Here is a 25,485-nt window from a genome sequence, read left to right as displayed (position 1 = left end):
ATGATGCCATGTTATGGTTTTTTTTTGGGGGGGGGGGGGGGCGCATTTTGATTTCTTCGCCCTGGGAGCTAAATTGTCTAGAAACAGCCCTGACTATGAGGATGGTTTCACATGGTCAGCAGTGGCTGTGAAATGAGGCAGATCACGGCCACCAAGGAAGAAGGAAATGAAAACCAGTTGCTGCTTTGTTTTATATACAGAATGTAAGGAGAGTTAGAGCGCTAGAGAGACATACGGTATATCTGATTTTTATGGAAAGCAGACTACAGATTGGGAAGAGAACCATCATTAAATTTACCTTCTAACTTAATTTTTAGATTGCTCTGCTCATTTGGCAAATTATAGTCTAATAATAATAAGTAGGTAGAAATGTCCTATAACTGTCCTGTTTGCAAATACATTTTATACGACCAAAGACGAGCAGATATGGAAATCTTGCCCTCAAACTACAATTTACAATGACAAAGTGCAAAAGTGTATAACAATAATTGTAAAATATGCAAATTATTCCAGGACATAGTTAATGTTCAATAAATCACACAGCAATACTTTTTCCAATGGCTACTTATTATAGCTCAAGGCTAGCTGCACCACTATGTGGTAGATGTATTAACGCTTTTTAAAAAGAAAAGCATACCTCCCAACAGTCCCGATTACCGTGGGAACGTCACGGTTTTTGGGGACATTCCAAGGTCCCTCCCGTGGCCAGCAGTATCCCGCGGCGGGGGGGGGGGGGGCTGTTGGGAGTCCCCCCTGTCAGCTGCTGAGCATTCCCGCAGCCAGGGGAAGGGGGGGGTATGGCTAGAGGCTCACAGAGCCTCTGGGCCATGCCCCCACAGCGTCAAAATGGGGCGTGGACTCGTGATTATAGGCTGCAGCACCTTCTTGTTTAGCTATGCCACCTAATTTTCGGACACGCGCCTTCAATGCGCGCCTGTGTCCTTCTTCAGGGAGTTTCAAAGTTGGGAGGTATGGAAAGGTGGTGTTGCCCATAAAAACCAATCAGATTCTACTTACCACTAGAAAATGATAGGATCTGATTGGTGGCATAGACAACACTTTCACATGTCTGTTTTAGATGCTTTGGTAAATCTACACTGTGTCATCAGATCATGGCTATTATTCTGGTTCACTCGCAAAGGCAAATTCCTTCTCAAATGGACAAAACCATGAGCACTGCAGGTGGGGGCAGATGTAACATGTGCAGAGACAATTAGATTTGGGTGAGTTATTTTGTTTCTGTGCAGGAAGAATACTGACTGCTTTAATTTTACACTGCCATATAGATCTCATTTTGAAGTAATACCCCACCCAAATCTAACTGTCTCTGCACAAGTTACATCTACCCCACCTGCAGTGCACATGGTTTTGTAAAGGAATTTGCCTTTGCGAGTGAACCAGAATATATCCCATGTTCCATCTCCATCTGACCATTATTCATAGTTCATAGATACAGAAACAAAGATACTTATACAAAGAAACCAATATTACTGCGCCCGATATACTCTTTTGCAAAAGTATCTTGTGTTTCCATAGATAGAGAAACACTGCTGATATGCTGTCTGCAGCATGGATCATGTATTTATACTTATTCATGTACTGGTCTGAGCTGTGTTTTTAATAGTAAATATCTTATACATACTGTACAGTAGGGTGGCCAATCCCGGGATCGGGATCCGCGGGATCCCGGGATTTGGCCCCCAAAACACCGGGATTTCCAATCCCGGGATTTCGGGATTAGACTGCGCATGCGCAGTCTAATGCCGGGCAGCGTCTGAGCGGGTGCTCAGCAGCTGCCCGGCTTCTCCCGTCCCGGGCAGTGCGGCTCTGCTCAGCGTGATGACGTCAGAGGTCACGCTGCCCAGGCCGCACAGGCTGTCTGCCTCCATCCTGTCCCCGGATCAGCCCGCCCAGCCGTCCTGTCCCCGGACCAGCCCGCCCAGCAGCGGACCTGCCGGCACACCGGGCCACCAGCGGACCAGACCGCCTGCCCAGCAGCGGACCTTCCGGCACACCGGGCCACCAGCGGACCAGCCCGGGCTCCATCACCCCATCTCGCCAACCCACCCGGCCGCACCACGCATCTGTAAGTAAATATGCGGGGCGGCCGAGGTGGGTTTTTAATAGTAGAGAAGCCAATCCCGGGATCCCGGGGATCCCGGGATTGGGCATTTTTCAATCCCGAATTCCGGGATTGAAAAAATGCCCCGGGATTGGCTTCCCTACTGTACAGTATATATAAATCTTAGTGGATACTTATTTATTTATGAACATGAATTTCTTACATAGCGCAGCATATTCCGTTGCGCTTTATAAAGACAGTAATACAACAAACTGGGTATTTACAAACATTCAAAAGGTACAGTACAGTATGGGAGCCCTGTGCTGCCTCAGACGCTGCCCATAACTATTTTTCTGTTGGTCAATGTGGATGATGTCAACAGTCAATTTGTCGACATCATTTTATCGACTAGAGATAATTGTTGTAATATTATATAAAGTATTATAACTTTGAACATGAGGCTTTATGATGTTTAAAGTTATAATGCCGATACCATTCCAAAGCTGTAAATTGCATTACAGTGTCAGCGATATTCTAAATAATATACTACTATAATACAGATGGAGCCGCTCTTATCTATCCCATCGCACACGCACACGCTCGGCCAGCCATGGTGAATGGGGCGCCGAGACTTGCCGCTTTTGCGGCTCCATCTGTAGTAGGGTAAATTTACTATGATGGGAGTTCTATTGAAGATGCGATGTTGCCCATGGCAACCAATCAGATTTTACTTTTTTTTTATTTATTTAGCACCTTTTAGAAGATAATAGATATAATCTGATTAGTTGCTATGGGCAACATCCCATCTCCAATAGAACTCTCATCTTGGTAACTTTACCCCTGTGACTCTAGACAGCAACCACATGGACAAAACATATCTGTCCTGCATAGATAGGGTCAGTGACTGCTGGCAGCATTCACATCCGCATAACATACTGATACATTCATGTGAACATGATGAGATTTCTGACAGCTGTGGTCTACTGGAGGCAGCGGCCATGTCCTGATTACTTCCAGCAGATCCTGCACAACTTCTAGTACATTTTGCTAATACTAACACTTATCCTTCCCCTAGTGCCTAACCCTAACCCCCCTCCTATACCCTAACTCTAACACTTCCCCTAGTGCCTATCCCTAACCTCCCCTCCTATATCCTAACCCTTACACTTCCCCTATTGCCTAACCCTAACCTCCCCTCCTATATCCTAACCCTTACACTTCCCCTATTGCCTAACCCTAACCTCCCCTCCTATATCCTAACTCTAACACTTCCCCTAGTGCCTAACCCTAACCCCCCCCTCCTATACCCTAACTCTAACACTTCCCCTAATGCCTAACCCTAACCCCCCCCCTCCTATACCCTAACTCTAACACTTCCCCTAATGCCTATCCCTAACCTCCTCCTATTTCCTAACCCCCCCTCCATTATCCTAACTCTAACACTTCCCCTAATGCCTATCCCTAACCTCCCCTCCTATATCCTGACCCTAACCTCCCCTCCTATATCCTGACCCTAACCTCCCCTCCTATATCCTGACCCTAACCTCCCCTCCTATATCCTGACCCTAACCTCCCCTCCTATATCCTGACCCTAACCTCCCCTCCTATATCCTGACCCTAACCTCCCCTCCTATATCCTGACCCTAACCTCCCCTCCTTTATCCTGACCCTAACCTCCCCTCCTATATCCTGACCCTAACCTCCCCTCCTATATCCTGACCCTAACCTCCCCTCCTATATCCTGACCCTAACCTCCCCTCCTATATCCTGACCCTAACCTCCCCTCCTATATCCTGACCCTAACCTCCCCTCCTTTATCCTAACCCTTACACTTCCCCTAATGCCTAACCCTAACCTCCACCTATTGCCTAACCCTAACCCCCCCCCCCTCCTTTATCCTAACCCTTATACTTCCCCTAATGCCTAACTCTAACCTCCAACCTATTGCCTAATCGTAACCCTCCTTCTTTATCCTAACCCTAACCTTCCCCTAATGCCTAAACCTAACCCTAACCTCCCCGCCTTTATCCTAACCCTTACACTTCACCTAATGCCTAACCCTTACTTCCCATCCTTTATCCTAAACCTAACCTCCCATCCTATATCCTAACCCTTACACTTCTTCTAGTGCCTAACCCTAACCTACCATCCTATGTCCTAACCCTTCCACTTCCCCTAATGCCTAACCCTAACCTCCCCTACTATGTCCTAACCCTTCCACGTCCCTGAGTGCCTAACCCTAACCTCCCCTACTATGTCCTAACCCTTACACTTCACCTAGTGCCTAAGCCTAACTTCCCCTCCTATATCCTAACCCTAACCTCCCCTACTACAGTATGTCCTAACCCTTACACTTCACCTAGTGCCTAAGCCTAACTTCCCCTCCTATATCCTAACCCTAACCTCCCCTACTACAGTATGTCCTAACCCTTACACTTCACCTAGTGCCTAAGCCTAACTTCCCCTCCCGCTGCTTAACCCAAACATCCACTGTGCTGAATGTTGAAGTTCAATTATGTAATCGTATGCTGCTGACATTGTAGTATCAAGTTTAGGACTAATATATTATTCTATCTACAGTACATGTATTTGTGTATGGTACTCACTACATTACTAGTGGAAATAACCATGTAAATGAGTCTTACCTTCTACAACCCCCCAGGGGTACAGTCGACCCCTGACACGCTTTCCATTAATCTCCACAACAGTGTTAGAGCCAATCACAGCAAAGGGAATGCTTTTCTGGAAAGAGACAGGCAGTTAGGAAAATGTCCAGGGCCACCTTTATTATGTTGTACCCACAATCTGACAGAAGTATCTGAATGCCAGATCCATTCCTAACACTCATACTAATTCCTGTGCACTGAGCCTGGGCGAGAAATAAAGTACCAGCCAATCAGATCCTAACTGCCATGTTACAGGCTGAGTTTCAAAAATTACAGGTAGGAACTGATTGGCTGGTTGTTTATCCCTCTCCATTGTATCACTCTCTGAAGCTTGATACATCTGGCCCTGTGTTTTAAAAATGTCTGGAGCTGATTGGCTGGTTCTTTATCTCCATCCACTTCATCTCTCTCCAAGGCTTAGTATATAAATTCCTGAGTGCGTTTGTAATACATCTACACATCAGGATATATTTGCGTTCTAAGGAGGTTATTCTGGTTGACACATACAGGCAGGCAGAGCTGCGCTGCTTGAACGCACCCTTTTTCTTTTTTTTTTCATCGGGTGTCCGGCAGTACTCCGCAGGTTGGAGGGCAGATAGAGGATGGTGTAGAAAGTATGGGGGATGGCTGAGAGAGGAGGCAGAGGGAGGGAGGACGGCGGAGGGTGGGAGACAAGACGGCAATGAGAGTATGGGGGGTGTGGAGAGAGGAGGCAGAGGGTGAATGGAGACTTGCGCGGTACCAGTTATGTATCTGCTTAGGCAGACTGTCTGCATACCTGGCAGCGTCGCTCCCCGCAGACCCCGCTGGAACTGGCTCTCTCCCAAGCTGCCACGGGGTATGCGGGACCATAATTACTGACAAAAGAAAATTGGCTAACTATCTAGTTGCTCACACTCGTGCTGCTATAAGGAAATAGTGATTGAAAGGTCACCCTAAACCTTTAGGAAACAATACACTACCACAAAAGTATCACTATTACCAAACGAGCGCTGTTTGGTAATAGTGATCATTTTGTGGTAGTGTATGGGGACCATAATTACGCCACTGACTGGACAGGAATTATGCAGCTGTATCACTGGACAGGAATTATGCAGCAGTATCACTGGACTGGAATTATGCAGCAGTATAACTGGACTGGAATTATGTAACAGTATTACTGGACTTTAATAGCAGTACAGGTTGAGTATCCCTTATCCGAAATGCTCGGGACCATGAGCATTCCGGATAGGGGATTTTTTCGGTTTTTAGAATAATTTTTTTTAGGCTTACTTACCTGTCCCCTGATGGTGTCCGCTGGTCCCTCGGCATCCACGCAGTCCCCGGGCGTCCACAGCTCTGGCATCTTCTCTGGGTCTCCAGCGGTCCCAGGAATGCATTGCGCGGGTGTGCGTGCTCACCGGTGACGTCACCGGCGCGCGCGCAAACTCGCGCAATGCATTCCTGGGACCACTGGAGGCCCTGGAGAAGAGGCCTGCTGTGGACGCCTTGGGACTTGGTAAGTATGAAAAGAGGGTTAGGGGGGTAAAAAAAAAAAATCAAATTATTCCAAAAACCACAGTTTTTGGAATAATTCGGATAATGGATACACGGATACGGGATACTCAACCTGTATCATTGGACTTTAATGGCAGTACCACTAGACTTTAATGGCCGTACCACTGGACTTGACTTTAACTGCAGTATCACTGGACTTTAACAGCAGTATCGCTGGACTTTAAGGCAGTATCACTGGACTGTAACAGCATTACCACTGGACTGGATTTATGCAGCAGTATCACTGGACTGGACTTTAATGGCAGTACCACTGGACTTTAACGGCAGTACCACTTGACTGGACTTATGCAGCATTATCACTGGGCTGGACTTTAATGGCAGTACCACTGGACTGGACTTATACAGCACTATCACTGGACTGGAACTGCAGCACTATCACTGGACTTTAAAGGCAGTATTTATGGAATGGACTTATACAGCAGGATCACTGGACTGGATTTATGCAACAGTATCACTGAACAGGGCTCCGCAGGACACAAAACCACAGCACACCTTTCCTCTCCCCTAAGCTGGAGTGAAAAATGGCGCCACCCTCCCGCATATATATAGGGTCCGAATCATGCGAGATCCAATGGCAAGATCTCGCAAGGTCACGAAAAATGCGTTCTGAATCTAGGCAGGAAATCCTGAACAGGCGCAGAAAGCGGGTTCGGATTAGGGGAGTCCAGGGGTGTCCAGATTCCCCTAATCCAAACTCGCTCATCCTCCAGGTGCTCTATCTCCCTCTCTCTATTTTATATATATTTTTTCTATTTAATTGATCCGCCCCAGACCTGGAGTTCCTGAACCTATTTTTCCAGAAAAATAGTACTGTCTATAAGTAATATACAAGTAGGTTAATTGGCTCCTTTGAGAGCTGGAGTCTGGTGGCCACTACCTCCAATGTCTCTGGGGGTTATGCCAAGGCTTCATTCTCAGAATATTCATTCTTAGAATCTCCGGCTCATAAATCTACTGGTCGCAAATAACAACTGGAGACAAACAGGGCTTATTCTAACTGTACAGATGGCATTACCTTCAGTTCCAGATCCTGAGTCTTAAAGTCTTCATCTTGATCAGAGTCACATTCTGGAAACTGATAGATTTGAATTCCAAAATATTCCAACTCCTCCCTTATCTGTGAGGAAAGAGACTCTATTAAAATCATATAGTGAGAACAAATACTTGTACTTACTTACTGATATTTTTCATCAGAAATAGCATGATGCAATTCATAGCCACCACCTCAAAATCTAAAAATAATTTCAGAAGTTCTGTCCTGTTTCCCTAATTTGTTGAGGGAACACCTTGTACGGCTTAGTGGATGCAGCAGCAGGGATGGAGCCACTACAAAGTAGTGAGGCGGAGAACTGAAGAGAGGGGGCCGGACCAGTGACAGAGAGGGCGGAACTGACCGGTCAAATGCCAGATCCATTATACTAGTATATACTGTAAATATAATATTACAGCCAAATAAGCAAGTAACATTGGCTATTATACAGTATGTCAAATATTTATAATTCATAAATAGAAGAAAAATATTTGTAATTTACTTTGCATGTTCACATTTATTTAACAATAATAATAATAATAATAATAATAATAATAATAATAATATCTTTATTGTCATAAAATGCCCACATACATGAACATTAAACGAAATTCAGTGTAAACAGTACAGAGTATTTCTTCCTGTTTTATATACAATACTCCTGCAATAACTTGACACTCCTTCAATTACCCATGTTAAATCACTGCAGATGAAAAAGGGAGGTAGCATTGGGCTTGAATGCCTGGGACTATTCAATTGTACTTTTTCTCCCAACAGCCCCTAGAAGTACAGTAGCATGTTAACTGGTGTTAACATGGGTTAATGGGCGTTAACACACAGAACCCATGAGTGTTGCAGTACCCAATAACCAGCTAATTATCAGATTTTTTTTTCGAACCACTGAGTTAGGTGAAAAAAAACCCCATGATAACTCCTGGCATCGGGGTTAACTAGATATACTGCAGTTAATTGAATTCCTGCCCTAGTGTATCAAATACATAGGAATTGTGTGTTACTGTCAGCAGCTGCACTGAATGGTTACAACCATACAGTTCTTTATCTCTATCATTTATTGTTTTTTCTCTCCTCTTGTAACCTTGTTGTAGAGCAATGTGGAAAATGCTCTTTATAAATAAGTGATAGTAACCCCATTAACTGATGTCTTGTTAAACACATGCAGGGAATGATAATCCTGTGGCCTTATCTGAGATAATGAGATATAAATGCCATTGCAGTTAGCCCCTACTGAGTATTAGTGATGTGCTATTGCCACTGCAGGAACTGGAACATGGGGCGCCAAAGGAGGGGGTGACTTGCAAAGATTTATATTCCCCTAATATCATAGCAATGAACAATCTTGTTTGTTAAGTGGCTGCTTTTTTGTTAGCATGAACCGATCAGAGAGTGTCATGTCTTCAAAGTAATAGGGTATCTGTGTGCTTTTGAGAAAAGAAAACTCTCCAAATCCCCATTTCCCAGAGGTGCAGCCAGACCTTACTGTGTCCGGTACTCAAACTGCAAACTGGGCGATCTCTGGGGCAAAGTATTGGGTTCAGTGGTGGTTTTTACCTACGGGCTGCAGGGCTACAGCCCCCCCCTCCCCCCCAGGTAAAATCCGCCACTGTTCTCTGCCTAAGTGGAGCCTATTGGAAGTCTGACCTGCCAGTCACCCAAGTCAGTCCCATTGAGAGGTGTCCCCTCTCTCCGATACGCCTCTACATGGGCTGCTGAGTGGCAGCCCATAAAAACTGGGTTCTGCACATGAGCAGTGTGAGGACGATACTGTGCATGCGCCGGACCCGGGACCCTGAATATGCCTCTGAGGGCTGCTGCAAAAGCAGCCCATAGAGGCTGGGGGCCAGCGCATGCGCAGTACCGAAGAAGCTACTGCGCATGTGCTGGCCCCGCAACAGGGACCGAAACTGGCGGCTGGGGCCCGGGATATGCAGCAGCAGCTGGAGGGGACCACGAGCACATTGATTGGATCATACAAAAATAATTTCTTATTGTGGTAATAAGCAATTAGGGATCCTGGTACTACATTCATTGTAAAATACATGCACAGACATGGGAAATCCCTCCGATGAGTTAGAAGTAAAGGGGTGCTATTGTGCTAATTGTGCATTACGGGTGCCGGATGACTGCCCGACAATCGGGATCCTGACTCAGTATATAGACATCGGAATCCCGACTGCTGGTGCTCCGACAGGGAGGATCCCGACTGACAGGGGCTATTCTCCCTTGTGAGGGTCCACGACCCCCATAGAGGGAGAATAGAACCTGTGGTGAACGAAGCCTGATTGTCGGGCAGTCATACCACACTCGTGCATTACAGAGATTGGTTAATTCAACAATTTAGCAAATATATGGGGATTGCTTTCAGGGTGTAAAACAGAGGATTGCAACACATATTTCCAATATCTGCTGTGGTCCTCCCTATTCCTACAGTTATGCCCCATATGCAGGGGCAACTGAGCCTGTGTGCGGAGAGATGGTGCAAACCATTCATAACCCAGGCATAGAAAGGTCACATTAGGCTTTACCCTGAAACATGTTCCAGCCCAGTACTGGAGCCACAACTAATTTCAACCTGTACCAGACTGATGGAAATAAAAAATGAGTAGAAGGCTTGGAATGGCTCATGATCCGAAGGACGCCACATTATCTGTAAAATACGTTGAAGGAAGTGTGATGGCATGGACATGCATGGCATATATAAATTCCAGTGATGCTGGGGGGCCAGGTGTACTAAGCTTGAAAAGTGATAAAATGGAGAGGGATAAACCACCAGCCAATCAGCTCCTACCTGCCATGTGACAGGTTGTATTTGAAAAATTACTGGTAGGAGCTGATTGGTTGGTGGTTTATCCCTCTTCATTTTACCACTTTTCAAGGCTTAGTACATCTCGCCCTGGGTTGCTAGTGGTTACTGATGATGTGATAGAAGACAGATGAATTATGAAGTGTATGGGGATATGGTGTTTGCTCTGATTCAGTCATATTTACAAATACAGATGGACGATGACATAAAAATGTACTGCAAATGCAACCCAGGAGTTTTTCGCAAAGAAGTTGAATGAAGACACTAAGTCTGCAATGAAGACACTATCAAAGGCAGAAAGAGACACAAACAAACAACAACTGAAGACATCCGCAGTAACAAGATCTGGCGACTGGCAGGCTAGCAATTGTGGACGCACAAGCCTCTCACGCGCTCTGGCATCCATAGACGGGAATGCGATGCACGTGCGTCTCTGAAGCATGCGTGCCACCTTCTTACCGCACCAGTAGTCACTCTGATGAGAACGGCTCCATCTGTATATGGACCAAACTGTATATTTTGATAAATAGACCCTCCTGTCTCTCCAGTATCACCCCAATTTCTGGAGGCCCCCACTCTCAGCATACCATTCCACAAAACGAAAGAGGGAGCGATGTACCTGAGCTTCAAAAGTAGAGAGTTTGCCTATATTAACCGATCAGTTTCTAGTGATCACACATGAAGTGCATTCTATAAAATAAATAGCAGCTGTATGGTTGCTATGGGCAACCTCACTACTTATCCAGCTTTACCAGGATCTGGGGGGACGGGGACGGGGGGGGGGGGGGGGGATGTCACTGAGCCTGCCTATACAAAATGAAGGCTGCCTTTGAGGAAGACATTCTTCTTGCACTTAAAGCAGGTGACATCTGTGGAACTTGTAAGACCCCACCTCCACACTTTCAATTGATGGGCTGGAAAGTGGTGTAGTGGTATAGGTGGCAGTAAGAGGTTGGGGGAAGCATGGTAGGTGGAAAATTTGCCTAGGGTGAAGAGAAGCATCACACCAGCCCTGCTCCTAAGTGAGCCTCTGGCAAACCAGTACTGTATTCCTCTGCCCATTATTTTAAGTACAGAAGAGGAACGCATTAGAAAGGAAGAGAGCAATTAGCTTACTGGATGCTAGCTTTGGAAGCATCTCTGGCTACATTGACTGTGTGTGTGTATTTATATGTTTCAGTGAACATTCTGTACTTAAAAGTTAAAACCAATAAATACACCTCCCTTCAGTCTTCCCAGTGACAGGTCCGCCTTAGATCACAGGATTCTATTAGGGATATTTGCTCACTCACCCTCTGTTTCTTTTGAACCAGCTCTTTCGGTGTCAGGCTGTCGGCTTTTCCCAGTATTGGGACAATATTCACTTTGTCCTGCAGTGCTCGCAGGAACTCTACGTCCAGGGGCCGCATTCTGCAAGACACAGTCATATTCTACATTATAAATGCTGAGCGAACGATCATTCAGTGACACATCCATATCCCCCATAGGAATAAGGTGATTACTAGGTACTAGGTCTGCCATTTAAAACAGGACAGTTTATGTACATGTATAATATATACAGTCTGCATGACTCTAATATTATTATTATTACCTTTTATTTCTGTGGCCCCACAAGGGTTCCGCAGCACCTAACAAGCTACATAAACAAACCAGCAAGACAAGAAAACAACAACAAGAAAAGGAAGGACATTTCTGCATCGGAGGACAGGATATAATCACCAGGGTGGCAGAAACCGATGGCTGGGTGCTGTTGTAGTAGGGAGTATGGAGTCAAACATTTTCCAAGAGAGGGAAAGCACATGAGAGTCCTGCTCGTGAGAGCTTACATTCTGAACGGGAGGAGTGACACAGATGAGGTAGAAGTGAAGATGTGATAACTACAGGTTGAGTATCCCTTATCTGAAATGCTCGGGACCACGAGCATTCCGGATAAGGGAATATTCCGGTTTTTGGAATAATTTTTTTTTAGCTATACTTACCTGCCCCTGGTGGGTCCCCGATGGTCCCTCGGCGTCCATGGAGTCCTCCGGCGTCCACGGCAGGCCACCAGCACCGTCTCCGGCATCTCCAGCGGTCCCAGGAGTGCTTTGCGCAAGTTCCCAGGCGCGCCGGTGACGTCACCGGCGCGCGCGCGCACTCGCGCAAAGCACTTCTGGGACCGCTGGAGACGCCGGAGAGGATGCTGAAGGCCTGCCGTGGACACCGGAGGACTTGGTAAGTATTAAAAGAGGGTTAGGGGGGGGGGGGGAAACAAAATTTTTGGTACTTGTGAGTTATCCGGGCTGCCGATTTCTAAATCGGGTCGGATCGGGCACATCGCATCGCATCGCATGCGACCATCGGATGCGATGCGATGCGATGCGATGACCCGATTTTTCCATAGGAATCAATGTTAAAATGGACTGAGTCCATTTTAACATGGAATTCAATGGGAAAAAGGGGTCCTTTTCATACCCCTACTATCCAAGTGGGCATGGAGTTGGATATAAACCTGTGGCGAGCGTAGCGAGCCACCGAGCCCGAAGCGTGGCGAGCGTAGCGAGCCCCGCGAGGGGACACAGAATACCGTCCCCTCGCGGGGCTCGCTTCGCTCGCCACGCTTCGGGCTCGGTGGCTCGCTACGCTCGCCACAGGTTTATATCCAACTCCATGCCCACTTGGATAGTAGGGGTATGAAAAGGACCCCTTTTTCCCATTGAATTCCATGTTAAAATGGACTCAGTCCATTTTAACATTGATTCCTATGGAAAAATCGGGTCATCGCATCCGATGATCGCATGCGATGCGATGCGATATCGCATCGCATCGCATCTGATTGTATGCCTTAACTTAAGGCATACAATCAAAAAATCGGCAGCCCAGATAACTCACAAGTACCAAATTTTTTTTTTTATTATTCCAAAAAACCACGGTTTTTGGAATAATTCGGATACGGGATGCCCGGATACGGGATACCCGACCTGTATAACCAGTTAAAAAGTCATGCAGTGTGCACTGTATCTAAACCAGGGATAGCCAACTGCAGTCCTCGAGAGCTGCCAACAGTGCACGTTTTCTCCTCACATAATCATAAGTGAAGTAATTAGCTCCACCTGTGGATCTTTTATAATGTGTCAGTCAGTTATGAGTGCACCTGTGCCCCAGCCAGGTGATCTACAAAACGTGAACTGTTGGTAGCTATCGAGGACTGGAGTTGGCTACCACTGATCTAAACTAACCAAATAAATTGGCCATAGGTGAAATGTTAGTTCAGTATTGTCCACGAGGTTTTGTTTGCTATTTAGAATAAAACACAACTTAAAGTATAGTCTCAATGGAAACAGCCATTCTGTGGGGTGAAACATTGAAAACGATGCCTAATAGCAGTAACCTCCATCGTGTACAGGTGGCTGGTGCACCACCATAAGACATACATAGCTATAAACATCCCATATGAAAAACCAAGATGGATGCTACTAAACTGACACATTCAATAGAGGAAGGGGCCCCATGTGCAGCCTCCATATGGCCCTGCTACTTCTCTATCACCAGAACTGGATTAATGCCCACATGGAGCTGAGCCTGACAAAGATGGAAGGCTGATTGTAAACAGCGGAGGAGAGATGGCTGCTGCTGTGTTGGTGTTATGTGTGCATGTACACCATTACACTATCATACCCAATGTCTCCCTAAATATGTAAAGGAAAAAACTCTATGGGCGGTATTCAATGTGAATACCTGCGAGGTGCAGCGAATCCTTTTTTGGATTCGCTGCACATTCGCCACGTTCCGGAGCCAGCGGGCTCCGGTATTCAAGGAGTCAGGGGCAGCGAGCCCCTGACTGGCGAATATGAGCTCCTGCGGCAGGGCAGCGGTGTAGCTAGGTGCCATGGAGCCCGGAGCAAGGGCATATTTCGCACCAACCCCCCCCCCCCCCGGTAATGATTTGGGGGCGGGGCTAACATGTGTTGGCATTTTACATTTGAAAAGAAAAAAATTTAAAAATAAGACACTGTAACGGAATCTGCTGCGCTATATAAGACGCTGTAACGGAATCTGCTGTACTATATAAGACACTGTAACGGAATCTGCTGCGCTATATAAGACGCTGTAACGGAATCTGCTGCGCTATATAAGACGCTGTAACGGAATCTGCTGTACTATATAAGACACTGTAACGGAATCTGCTGCGCTATATAAGACGCTGTAACGGAATCTGCTGCGCTATATAAGACGCTGTAACGGAATCTGCTGCGCTATATAACACACTGTAACGGAATCTGCTGCGCTATATAAGACGCTGTAACGGAACCTGCTGCGCAATATAAGACACTGTAACGGAATCTGCTGCGCTATATAAGACGCTGTAACGGAATCTGCTGCGCTATATAAGACACTGTAACGGAATCTGCTGCGCTATATAAGACACTGTAACGAAATCTGCAGCGCTATATAAGACACTGTAATGGAATCTGCTGCGCTATATAAGACGCTGTAACGGAATCTGCTGCGCTATATAAGACACTGTAACGGAATCTGCTGCGCTATATAAGACGCTGTAACGGAATCTGCTGCGCTATATAAGAATCTGTAACGGAATCTGCTGCGCTATATAAGACACTGTAACGGAATCTGCTGCACTATATAAGACACTGTAACGGAATCTGCTGCGCTATATAAGACACTGTAACGGAACCTGCTGCGCCATATAAGACACTATAATGGAATCTGCTGCGCTATATAAGATGCTAAGAGCTGTAAATAAATATATATACAGATAAAGATATATACTGTACAGCACAGCAGGGCGGCAGCAGAAGCCAGAGAGATTCACTCCCCCCCCCCCTTCCCCGTGTCCCACAAATCTCCCAAACCCCAAGATTGTAACTAAGTTTATTAACATCATTAATTAGAGGAAAAAAAAGAAAATAAATCCACCTTAAATAACGAGATAACAAGCCGGCAGCAGAAAACCTTCTCCTCCTCCAGGCTACAGCCAGCGCTTGGGAAGGCTGATGACGCTGGCTGTAGCCAGGGAGGAGGAAGTGAGTCACTCTGCGAGTGACAGGTGACTCTCTGGGAGGAGTTTGGAGTGCTGCTGCAGTGCTGCGCTGCGCTGTCCGGGAGCCGGACCGAGCAGCAGCAGCAGCACTTTAGACCGGACAGAGGAGAGGAGACGGAGTGAGTCAGCCGCCTGGACGGTGCGCTTGGCGGCAGGTACCGCCGAGCGAGCAGGGCAGCGGCAGGAGGCAAGTGCCGGGTAGGGCAGCCGCCGTGCACGACGCTGCTTGCTGTTAGTACTGTTTAGTATCATCCTTATGCAGGGATCATTTGCGGAGGGGGGGCGGGCCGCGGCGCCATTCGACCAATTGGCGCCTGGAGCATGAGCTCCGGTGGCTCCGCCCTCCCTACGCCTCTGCCGCAGGGAGCCTGAGGACGGTGCCAGGCAGAGAGATGGTAGTCTCTCTGCCTAGCCCAGACCTTTGTGGGGGGTTAGGTGGGCTCCCCGGGTGCCAGGCAGCACAGGCTGCCCCCCCGGGGGTGCCAGCAGGGGGGCGTATATTCACTACACAAGATCGTAATGATCGTGCAGTGAATATATGAATATGTAATGAGCGGCTCGGCTCCGGCGCCCCCTGCTGGCTGCTGTGTAAAAAAAAAAAAAAAATATTATTTTTAAAATTAAATATATATTCATGTGCTTACAGCACATGAATAAAAATAGCATGCCCCTCCTCAGAATAAAATTCCTGATTTTTTTACACCAAATGTAAAAAACAAAACACTTTATTTTAAAAGTTCACATTCCACTTCACCATAAAAAGATAGCGATTGCTACTCGGTGAATCATAGTGAAAAAAACCTTCAAATGTATTCGCCATGTGGTCATTGAATAGGGTGATTCACCGTTTTTGTCAGAAATTCGCCAAACAGCACAAATTCGCCATAAAAACCTGGCGAATCAGGCTCATTGAATACCGCCCTATGTTTCTGAGAATTTCTGCAGTTTTGGCACTAGCTCCAGAAAGGTAAATATAATGTATGAGTGTATGGTTACCACATGCCCGGCTCCCGTTATAGATATGTCAATGGTGGGAAGTATATAAATGAATTTGGGAATTCGGTATACTGGCAAATTCAATGCTAATTTTGAAACAAAATAACTGATCCCAATAAATCACAATGCACATACCCGTGTCCCAGAGGTGACAGGAAGTACAGACAGCAGTGCACACGCGTGTCCTGGAGATTCTTGCGATTTAAGCCACTCTCGTCTCTGAAGTATTGCTCAAATTGCTGATCAATGTAATCGGCCACTAACTTCCAGCTGGAGGGAAAACAAACAGAGATTACAGCCATTATCACACCTGTAAAATGGTGTTGATAGGGGTGGAGTGGGTACTAATTACCCAGACCTGAAGGAGAAGCCTGAAGGAGGCCTAGGACAAAACCCATCATTGTATATCCGATTGATCATCAATAAAAATAACAGTTTCAAAAACACAACATTTCAAGCTAATTTTGAGCAGGGACAATTTTGCATACGTGTCTATGGGCGTAAATATGCCATTTTTACTTTCAGCTATCTTTAGCCCAATTTAAGCTCAGTATGCATCTGTGGCAGCATCAGGCTATGGGGTATATGAAATAGGGTGCAAGTTCAACGAACTTCAGTAAACTTGGATTAAAGATCTGTACACACAGCCGATATGTTGTGCAATCTGGCAATTTAGGCTGACATTTCGAGCACATCATCTAGTGCAGGGATGCTCAAACTATTTACCTCTGGGACTCCGTCCGACAATAACAATTATTACAGAACCCCAGCAAGTTACTACTGAATAACCGCCACATGTGTGGTCAGTGACAGGAAGGTAGTGGGTAATGGTGGGGATGGAAAAGGTTGACGGGGATGGAAGAGGAAAGCAGTGGGTATTTATTTAATGAGTTATACCCTGTGCCCTCGCCACAGACACATTAGCCTGATGATCAGCAACATCGAGTCGTGACCCCATTAGGGTCAGGACCCATAGTTTGAGAACCGCTGATCTAGTGTGTACCCACTATGATCCTGATGATGTGCACTCCCACGGTTCATCAGCAACATGCTCCTTTGGGCATACATACAGGGACGTCACTGCCTGTATCAGCAAGTGTATATGCCGCTGGATCCTGTCACTACCAATGTCGGACTGGGTACACATATAGTATGAAGCATAAATGTATATGTTTCAAGCCGAGTTACCTTCAGGGATGGAGGGTGGAGTGTTAGGTTTAGGCACTAGCGGGGTAATAAGGGGTAGGCTGCAGGGGAGAGGTTAGGCTACAAGGAGGGAGGCACTTATAAGGGCGATAGGATTAGGCTTTAGAGTGGGGGGATATATTTAGGTGGCGGGGTATGAAATTTAGGATTAAGCACTAGCAGGGAGACTTAAGGTCAGGCTGTGTGGGGGAGGGTTAGGCTATGGGGGAGGGTTAAAGGTAGAGGGGGGCAGAGACAAGGTAAGTATGCTTACCAGACCTCTGTTGCATTCCCTCTATCTGTTCTGGCTGCATATTCTGCACCAGAATATTTGTGTCAGGTCAAGAAATTCAGCACATAGATCACATAAACTCTGATAAGACATAATTACCAGTCCTCATTATTTATTGCATCTCCATAGCCCGGTGTGTCCACTATTGTTAGCCGTAGTCGAACACCCTTCTCCTGAATGTCCACTGTCTGCTTCACTATCTCCACAGTCTGCGTCACACATTCTGCAAATCAAGCAGGTAATGAATGATCTTATAACAAAGCACAGAGCATGGGCCACTTGTGTGCATCAAAGTCATTTCGTAACGTCTCCTTTTTTACCCACAAAATGTAAGTGTCCCCTGAATGTATTACAGCGGTTCCATAGCAGAAATTGGGAGATTTACCAAGAATACTAGAGCAGATTAGATATTGCCATTGTTGGTTACTGTACACACCACAGCATTGGATCCTATGTCCCTGGATGTGATTTTTAATACACTGATTTTTAATACACTCTTATCACCACTATTTGTGCAGAATTGCACAAATAGTGGTGATAAGATTTGAAATTTGAAGGATCACGTCTAGTCTGTCTGTTGTTACCCGGTTTGTTTTATCACTGTCTAAAATTGTAAAGCGCAACGGAAGCTGCTGCGCTATATAAGAAACTGTAAATAATAGATATGTTCAGGCTCTGGTTTACTCTGATTTACTCTGATTTCAAAGCAGGATGTTATTGGCTATCCCTGATCACATGACAGTTGTTGACAGTTAATAGCCAAGAAGACCCTGCTTTGAAATCAGAGTAAATCAGAGTAAATCAGAGCCTGCACATCTCTAGTAAATAAATAAAGCCCAATAGTTATGTAATGCGCCTCTAGTGGTCTGATTCTGAGTTGCGAGTAAAGCAATAAAGAGCAAGTAACTGGCTCCTGGGCAGACCATGCTGCAGTACAAGGGCTGCAAATTAATTTATTGTTTTTGCACGCAGGGTGCACACTGGCTGCTTCTGTATGTGGACCACGTATGCCACAAATGCCGGACAGCTTTATTTTTTACAAAGGAAGTTACAGAAGGAGGGGATTGTATCCATACAGTATATACCCATTTTCTCTTCTGTGTCAATGGCAGATTCATGCCCATTGGTGGTGTTTTGCTTTGATCCATATACTTTGCTAAACATGCATATTACTAAAAGTGTAAAGCTGGCCATACACTATTGCGATTTGGCCACTTTTCACCTGATTCCAACAGATCGGGCTGAGAAATCGGGTGAAAAGTGGCCAAATCGCATGTGTTTGACATCTAATCTGATCCGATGCGTGTCCCCATGCGCATTGGATTCGGGGATTGAACCTGCCGCACATAAGATAAATCAGAAGCGCAGGCATAAGTGCACATCAGCTGCTATATATCGCATCCGATTTCCTTTGAACTCTCCCGGCAGCTCCTCGGGAGTCCTTCTGTACTATTTTTACATGCGGTAAATCACATGTAAATATAGCACATCAAGGACCAAACAGTGGGAAAGTGTGATTTTTGTCACACTCACTGGGAAGTCTGATTTCATTGGTTTATTGATGATCTTTAAAGCTATGGTACATCGATGATCTTTTACAACTAAGGAATGAAATGATAAGACCTGCATAGTACTCATCAACAAGTTGAGATTTGAGACTTCCAATTAACAATAACTGGTGTGTACATAGTGCACCTTCCAATCAACTTGTGCTGGAAAAAGCAAGGTATGTAATATATACAGTGTATATATATATATATATATATATATATATTCCAAAAAAGGACCGCACTCTCACTTGGTAAAGTCAGCCTTGTGGTGTTTGATAAGAGGTTTTTATGTGTTACCATAAGCCTCATAATTAGTCCAAGTATCCCCGCAATATCATGTGGGGGATCGAGCACCCTCCATGTAGTAAATAAATCCACTTTGTTGTAAAATCATAAGGTCATTTATTCCAACAATTTATATTCCATCATGCCCCGACGTTTCGGTACAATCAAGACCTTTATCAAGGAGCTTTTATGATGAAGAAACAGCAAATGTCATAGCCTTAGAATTAGCCCTGCGGAGTCAGGAACAGTAGCGGGGTGTTTCTCCTGAGTGATGCAGACTCTTCCTTTGACGCTGGTGACGTCCATCTGTCCGGTCCCGGCTTCCAGACTCTGGCTGCTTGCACGCTGTGCACCTGCCTGTGAGAAGTTTCACTCCTGCCACCCTGGGTTTTTATAATCTTAAGCTTACCTGCTGTTTTAAACTTCCATGTATGTGAGCATTTATAACAGTAAAAGTGTTTTTTACGTTTACGTTCATTGTGCACCATTCTGGTTTTTCTCCTATATACTGTATATATATATATATATATATATATATATAGAGAGAGAGAGATAGATATATATATCTCTATCTCTCTCTCTCTCTCTCTCTATATATATATATATATATATATATATATATATATATATATATATATATATATTTATTTAAATAAGCACATCTCCTATATTAGCCACACTGACTCTTGACAAAGTTGATGTTTGCTACATCGGAATTTACATCTGTAGCTAATACAAGTGAACGACTCAGGTACTTTATACTATAAATATTTAGAAAATTGTGCTTAATACCTTCTGGGCTTGGTATCTGGCGGTCGCGGTACAGATCCGTAAGGAAGAGACTATTTATAAGAGTGGACTTTCCAAGACCAGACTCACCTAGAACAAAAGATAGAAGATAATCAGCGGTTGTCACCTCCATGATTATAACAATTTAGTTGTGCCCGGATCAGGTATACAGCTCAGATAGAATATAGAAATACCTGCGACCATGAGAGTGAATTCAAAGCCTTTCTTCACATACTTTCTATGCACCTGGTTGGGAAGTGTGGCAAATCCAACATATTCTCTGTCCTCCTATATGCAGGAGGAATAAGACTGTCAGTGGAACATAAATTTGCCAGATCTGTTCATGCACTAAAGTACTAGTATTTGCATCTAATGCCAACACCATAACTTGCAATGATTAATAAGAGGCTCATTTGATAAGTGTGGTAAATTGATATGAGATAGAGCAGTGTTCTCCAACCTGTAGCTCGCGGTCATTGTTTGGGTAGCTCGCCTACCTGCAGTACTGTCAGCAGGTATTAATGCCTGAAATCAGGACCTGACTCCTGGAGCCACAAGGCAGGAAGCAAGAACCCAGAAGCCACCGGCTCGTGTGTCATTGTCCCATAGCAGACTGGAGGCTGCTCCGGGGACCCACAAAGATGCACACCACCAGGAGCCACTTTTGGGATACAGCAGAACAGCCGACAGTCCCAAGGAGATAAGTGGGAAGGTAGTTGGGAGTCACTGAGAGATGTAGAGGGGATTAGTTGGAAGTCGACCAGACAGGTACGAGGACCACATAAGAAATTAGCAGATTTTCTAAAAACATTTTTAGTAGCTCTTCAAGTGGTTTAAATTTTCTTGAGTCTTAAATTGGGTTGGCGACCACTGATGTGACACTTGGACGTTCCACTCTTCTAACCCCCAGGCCAATTTGCAGACGGAAATGAAGCATTGTTCACTTGCGGTAGTCATTTGAAGTGAGCTGTTTAGCAGTTGCCACAAGGATGAACATAAATAAAAATAAAATTGAAAGTAAAAATATCGACAATGTTAAAGCTCTTTGGAGTATAAGTGCAGGGTCCCATTATCAAGCCTTTAGTGCAGACTGGGGAGCGCATACAAGATCTACTTTTCCCTTAAAAAGTATGATCCCCGAATTCAGAAGTCGCCGCACCGGACTCTGGAGCAGTTGGAGAAGCCGCTACAAGCAAGATCTCAACTACTAGTAAGGGAAAAGTAGATCTTGTATGCGCTCTCCAGTCTGCCCTAAAGGCTTGAAAATGGGACTCTGCACTTATACTCTAAAAAGAGCTTATACATTGTCAATCTTTTTTACTTTCATTTTTATTTTTTATTTTTATATTTTTTTGGTATTGCAATTCTTTATTTTATTTTATTTTCTTCCTATATCTTTTTCTTCCTATTTTATCTTCCTTTTAGAGTGCTTTGTTTTTATAGCATTCACAAAATCCTTCATCCTAACAGAGCTGCCAAAAAACACCGCACCTGGGCGCAGTCAAAAAAGTTATTTTTTCATTTTTATTAATAAAACTATATTTTTTTTTAACACATTTATCAAACAACCCTCATATATTGAAAAATAATGATACAAAACTGGTCATAAGCTACTGAATTCTTATGAGAGAGCTAAATCATATCCACTTAATTTAAGATAAATGGATTCATTAAAAATGTGACTATAAATGTTAGTACTGTAATAAAGATCACAATAGGGCACTGGATACATTTTATAACTTTAACATTGATACCATAAATGTCATCCTTAATTATAGATGGAAGATGAATCATTGAGGTAAAACGAGTGAGCAGGTCGCATTTTGTGTTGGTCAGTTTCCACCCTAACAATGCAGCATTGCAGCAGTGTAAAAACCAGCTCATCTTCTGCAGCTCAATTGTGTCCGTCTGCAACATGCAGCATATACAAGCATCCTTTTCTTGAATATTTTGCTCCATAATGTATTTTACAAGTGTGAGTCAAAAATTATCCGCACTCAAGTTAAATCTTCACTGTTTTATCAACACTTTTCATATTAGGTTGCCGTCTCCCCAGTCACTGCTGTGCAGGATTGAGCATGTTATGTACTGCAAGTTCATTTGTGACTGCAATGCAACAAAAATTATTACCCATTTGTGATATGCACAAAAGAAAAATAGCCTATAGTGATCCCTGTTTTTGTAGTCTGAGAGATTGTTTGGTACCAATATTTCTCAAAAGACCTTGTGAACAGTATGAAGAAAGTGTTTTGTCACGAAGAAGTGTATATGAATGGATAGAGAAGTTCAAAGAAGGTTGGACAAGTGTCAGCCATGAATAAGGAGCCGGGAAAGTGATGTGAACATGAAGCATGCACGTGAACTGATTCTGTTGGATAGATCAGTGACATTGGATTATGTTGCAAATCATTTGCAAATCGGCCATAGTTCTGCTCTCAGACTTTGTTTGCAGTTCAACCTACTGTACAATGTTTTTAATGAGGGAATACAAATTCTTGTTGGCAGACAGACAAAGGGGGAAATTTACTAAGATGTGCTATGGGCAACCATTCAGATCCTGTCTACTATCTTCTAGAGGGTGCTAAATAAATAAGTAGATTCTGATTGGTTGCCCATAGCAACATCACATATGAAGTAGATACACATCTTAGTAAATTTCCCCCAAAGTATTTTGAAAAGCAGAGAGATTATGTAAAAGATAATGGGTGAGATTTAATAGGATGAGAGATTCAGAAAGTGAGAGATTTGGTGAGAAATCTCCAGTTTTTTTAAAGCGGCAATCATTTACACTTCAAAATCAAACTGGTTTAGCAGTGTAAATGATTGCCGCTTTAAAAAAAACTGGATATTTCTTACCAAATCTCTCACTTTCTGAATCCTATTAAATCTCACCCAATGTATTTGTCTTTTCTGAAAGTTGATCAAAATAAATTCTACAGCCAACCAGAGTAAGGATATGTTTTGTCTCACTCTCATATATTGATACTTTTATGATAGATTTTATTAAACTATTCTCTGTTGAAGTGTACTGTATTTTTTCTGAACTAAATAACTTTTCTTCTTACATAACTTAAAAAATGTTAGCTATAAGTCAGCTCAAGGTAATATTTGTATTGTTCTGGTTTTAATTTAATCTACAGGTAGAGCTATAGCAAACTCTAATGAGAGAGAGAGATAAGGTTCGACCAATCAACTATATCTGTCATCATACCTTCTCTCTCTCTCTCTACGTTAACTCTCTCCAAGGTATAATACATCTTTCCCACATGGAACCCTGTGCAGTTGTATTGTCCTTTATATATATAGTATGTTTAGTATGTGCAGTAAATCTAAGTACAGTAAATCTGAGAATCAATAAATTTATCATTTAAAATTTGTCTTCTATATTTAAGTCAACAAAAAAACTGTAATGGGGACATTTATGAATTATTATGTATCATCTGTACCTCAATGGAGTCATAGGGGTCCAGCTTTCCCCATGGACTCTTCGGTCTAGAAGGACTTGGAGGTGGTACTAAAGGTGGACAGCCCCATGTTGTGGGCACGACTGGAAGGGTATTGCTGAAGTACTCTCCCTCATAATTTTCCTGCTTGCTGTGCTCTATAGATATCAGCTCTGCTTCTGCCTGGGGCTGCATATCATCACTGTAGAAGGCCTTTTCCTGCTCTGTCTCTTCATACTGCATTCTGTGGTATTGCTGCTGATCTCTCCTGTGGCCTTCAGCTTCCTGCTCCCACCACAAGTTCTCTCCGTGTTGGTCTTTGGGCAGTTGCTCTCCCTGCTGCTCCCAGCGAAGCCTTATATCCTTTTGGCGCTCTCTACGCTGCCTGTCTTCTTCCTGCTGCTCTCTGCGGAGAGTTTCTTCCTGATGTTGCCTGAAAAGTCTCTCCTCCACTTGATGCTGCTGCTCCCTGCGGATCCTTTCATCCTCTCCATGCTGCTCGCGACGTAATTTTTCTTCTTGATACTCTCTTCGAAGTCTCTCCTCTTCTTCTTCTTGATGCTGTTTGGCCAGCCTATCTTCCTCCTGCTGCTGGTCCCTCTGCAGCCAGCTTTCCTCTTGGTGGCTTTCCCTGAGGAACCTTTCCTCTTCTTCTTCTTGTTCTCTATGGTCCTTTAACTCTTGCTGTTGTTGCTCTATGCAGAGTCTTTCTCTTTGCTCTTGTGCTGTTTTGTTGCTCTCCCGAGGAATTGTACGAATAATCCCGGTCAGCTCTTCCTCTTCCGAATCATTGCATATGAAATTTCGGATCTGACAGGAAAGAAAAGCACAGAACCGAGTAAACATTTGTATTCTGTTATCCTTATCAGGTATATTAAGGTGAATGAGACACCCTGCTCTGTTCATCAATAGGTATACAGAATTTGCTGCATTATATAAGACACTGTGAATAAATAAATAAATAAATAATATACAAATGCACTTAATGTCCCTTATTATGTGGTGAGTAATTAACTTTAAAGGCTGTCAAAAACAAAATCTAACTTACTAATTGTAATATGTAAATTCTTGCAACACATTCAATCTGCTATGTTTGCAGACACATGTCACAGATAAATATCAGTCATAAGGCACATAAAGTACATCTGACAACATTGTCATGAACAATCATACAAACATATATAGGATTCAATATTCATTTATTCGGAAGCACATATAAATATTCATCTCTAGCTGTGCAGCTGCAGTCTTTTGGCTAACAACTATTGGTGTATTGTAACTATCAAAATGCATGAGAAAGAAAAATGATATTCTGGGTCATCCATTAGCGAATCGGAGCTGGTAAGTCTGACACAACTGTGCCCTGCAGCTCCTTCTGCATACCTCACCTGGAATGGCCAAGTCTCCCGGTCAGGCGCCACTCACCTGCCTTCCATTCCTCCACCCCATTCACCCACAACTCCCCATGCAATTATCCTAAGTGGATGGTCAATGAATCACATCATTATGGCCCTACTCCCTGACTCAAAATGCTGGTGGTTGCAAGGTCATGCCCTTCTTCTGACCTCAATTTTACATCATGTTCCCCTTCATGCCAGCCAGTGGTGGCTCCTGCTATAGGGCTGCAGAACTGCAGCCCCTCCAGTTAAAATCACAACACCAGAGACACAGACATATAGCACCAGTGCTCTTGTGCTTCCCCCCCAATCCTCTGTAACTCTGGTGCTGGCAACGTCCTCTCACTAGGCTCCATGAAGCAACAGGGCAG

The 25,485-nt window shown here is 44.3% G+C and overlaps 1 protein-coding gene across 2 annotated transcripts in view; it reads right to left on the bottom strand.

Annotated features, from left to right (window-relative positions):
- The window catches only part of LOC146059656 (septin-5-like), a 109,753-nt gene that overhangs the window by 17,479 nt on the left and 66,789 nt on the right, over nucleotides 1-25,485 (bottom strand). Inside the window, exons 2-9 of one of the 2 annotated variants that reach the window (XM_083172070.1) lie at nucleotides 23,721-24,527; nucleotides 20,469-20,562; nucleotides 20,278-20,364; nucleotides 17,750-17,873; nucleotides 16,309-16,443; nucleotides 11,429-11,546; nucleotides 7,301-7,402; nucleotides 4,708-4,804 (exon numbers count right to left, since the gene is read on the bottom strand). In XM_083172070.1, the coding sequence (XP_083028196.1) occupies nucleotides 4,708-4,804; nucleotides 7,301-7,402; nucleotides 11,429-11,546; nucleotides 16,309-16,443; nucleotides 17,750-17,873; nucleotides 20,278-20,364; nucleotides 20,469-20,562; nucleotides 23,721-24,527 (1,564 nt within the window). The remainder of the gene's footprint in view (nucleotides 1-4,707; nucleotides 4,805-7,300; nucleotides 7,403-11,428; nucleotides 11,547-16,308; nucleotides 16,444-17,749; nucleotides 17,874-20,277; nucleotides 20,365-20,468; nucleotides 20,563-23,720; nucleotides 24,528-25,485) is intronic. The other variant, XM_083172071.1, reaches the window with a different exon arrangement.

This window comes from Crinia signifera, chromosome 2 (genome assembly GCF_055691185.1).
Source record: "Crinia signifera chromosome 2, ASM5569118v1, whole genome shotgun sequence".
Lineage (NCBI taxonomy): Eukaryota > Metazoa > Chordata > Amphibia > Anura > Myobatrachidae > Crinia > Crinia signifera.
The sequence above is the reverse complement of the archived record's forward strand: the minus strand, read 5'-3'. Positions and strand labels throughout refer to the sequence as shown.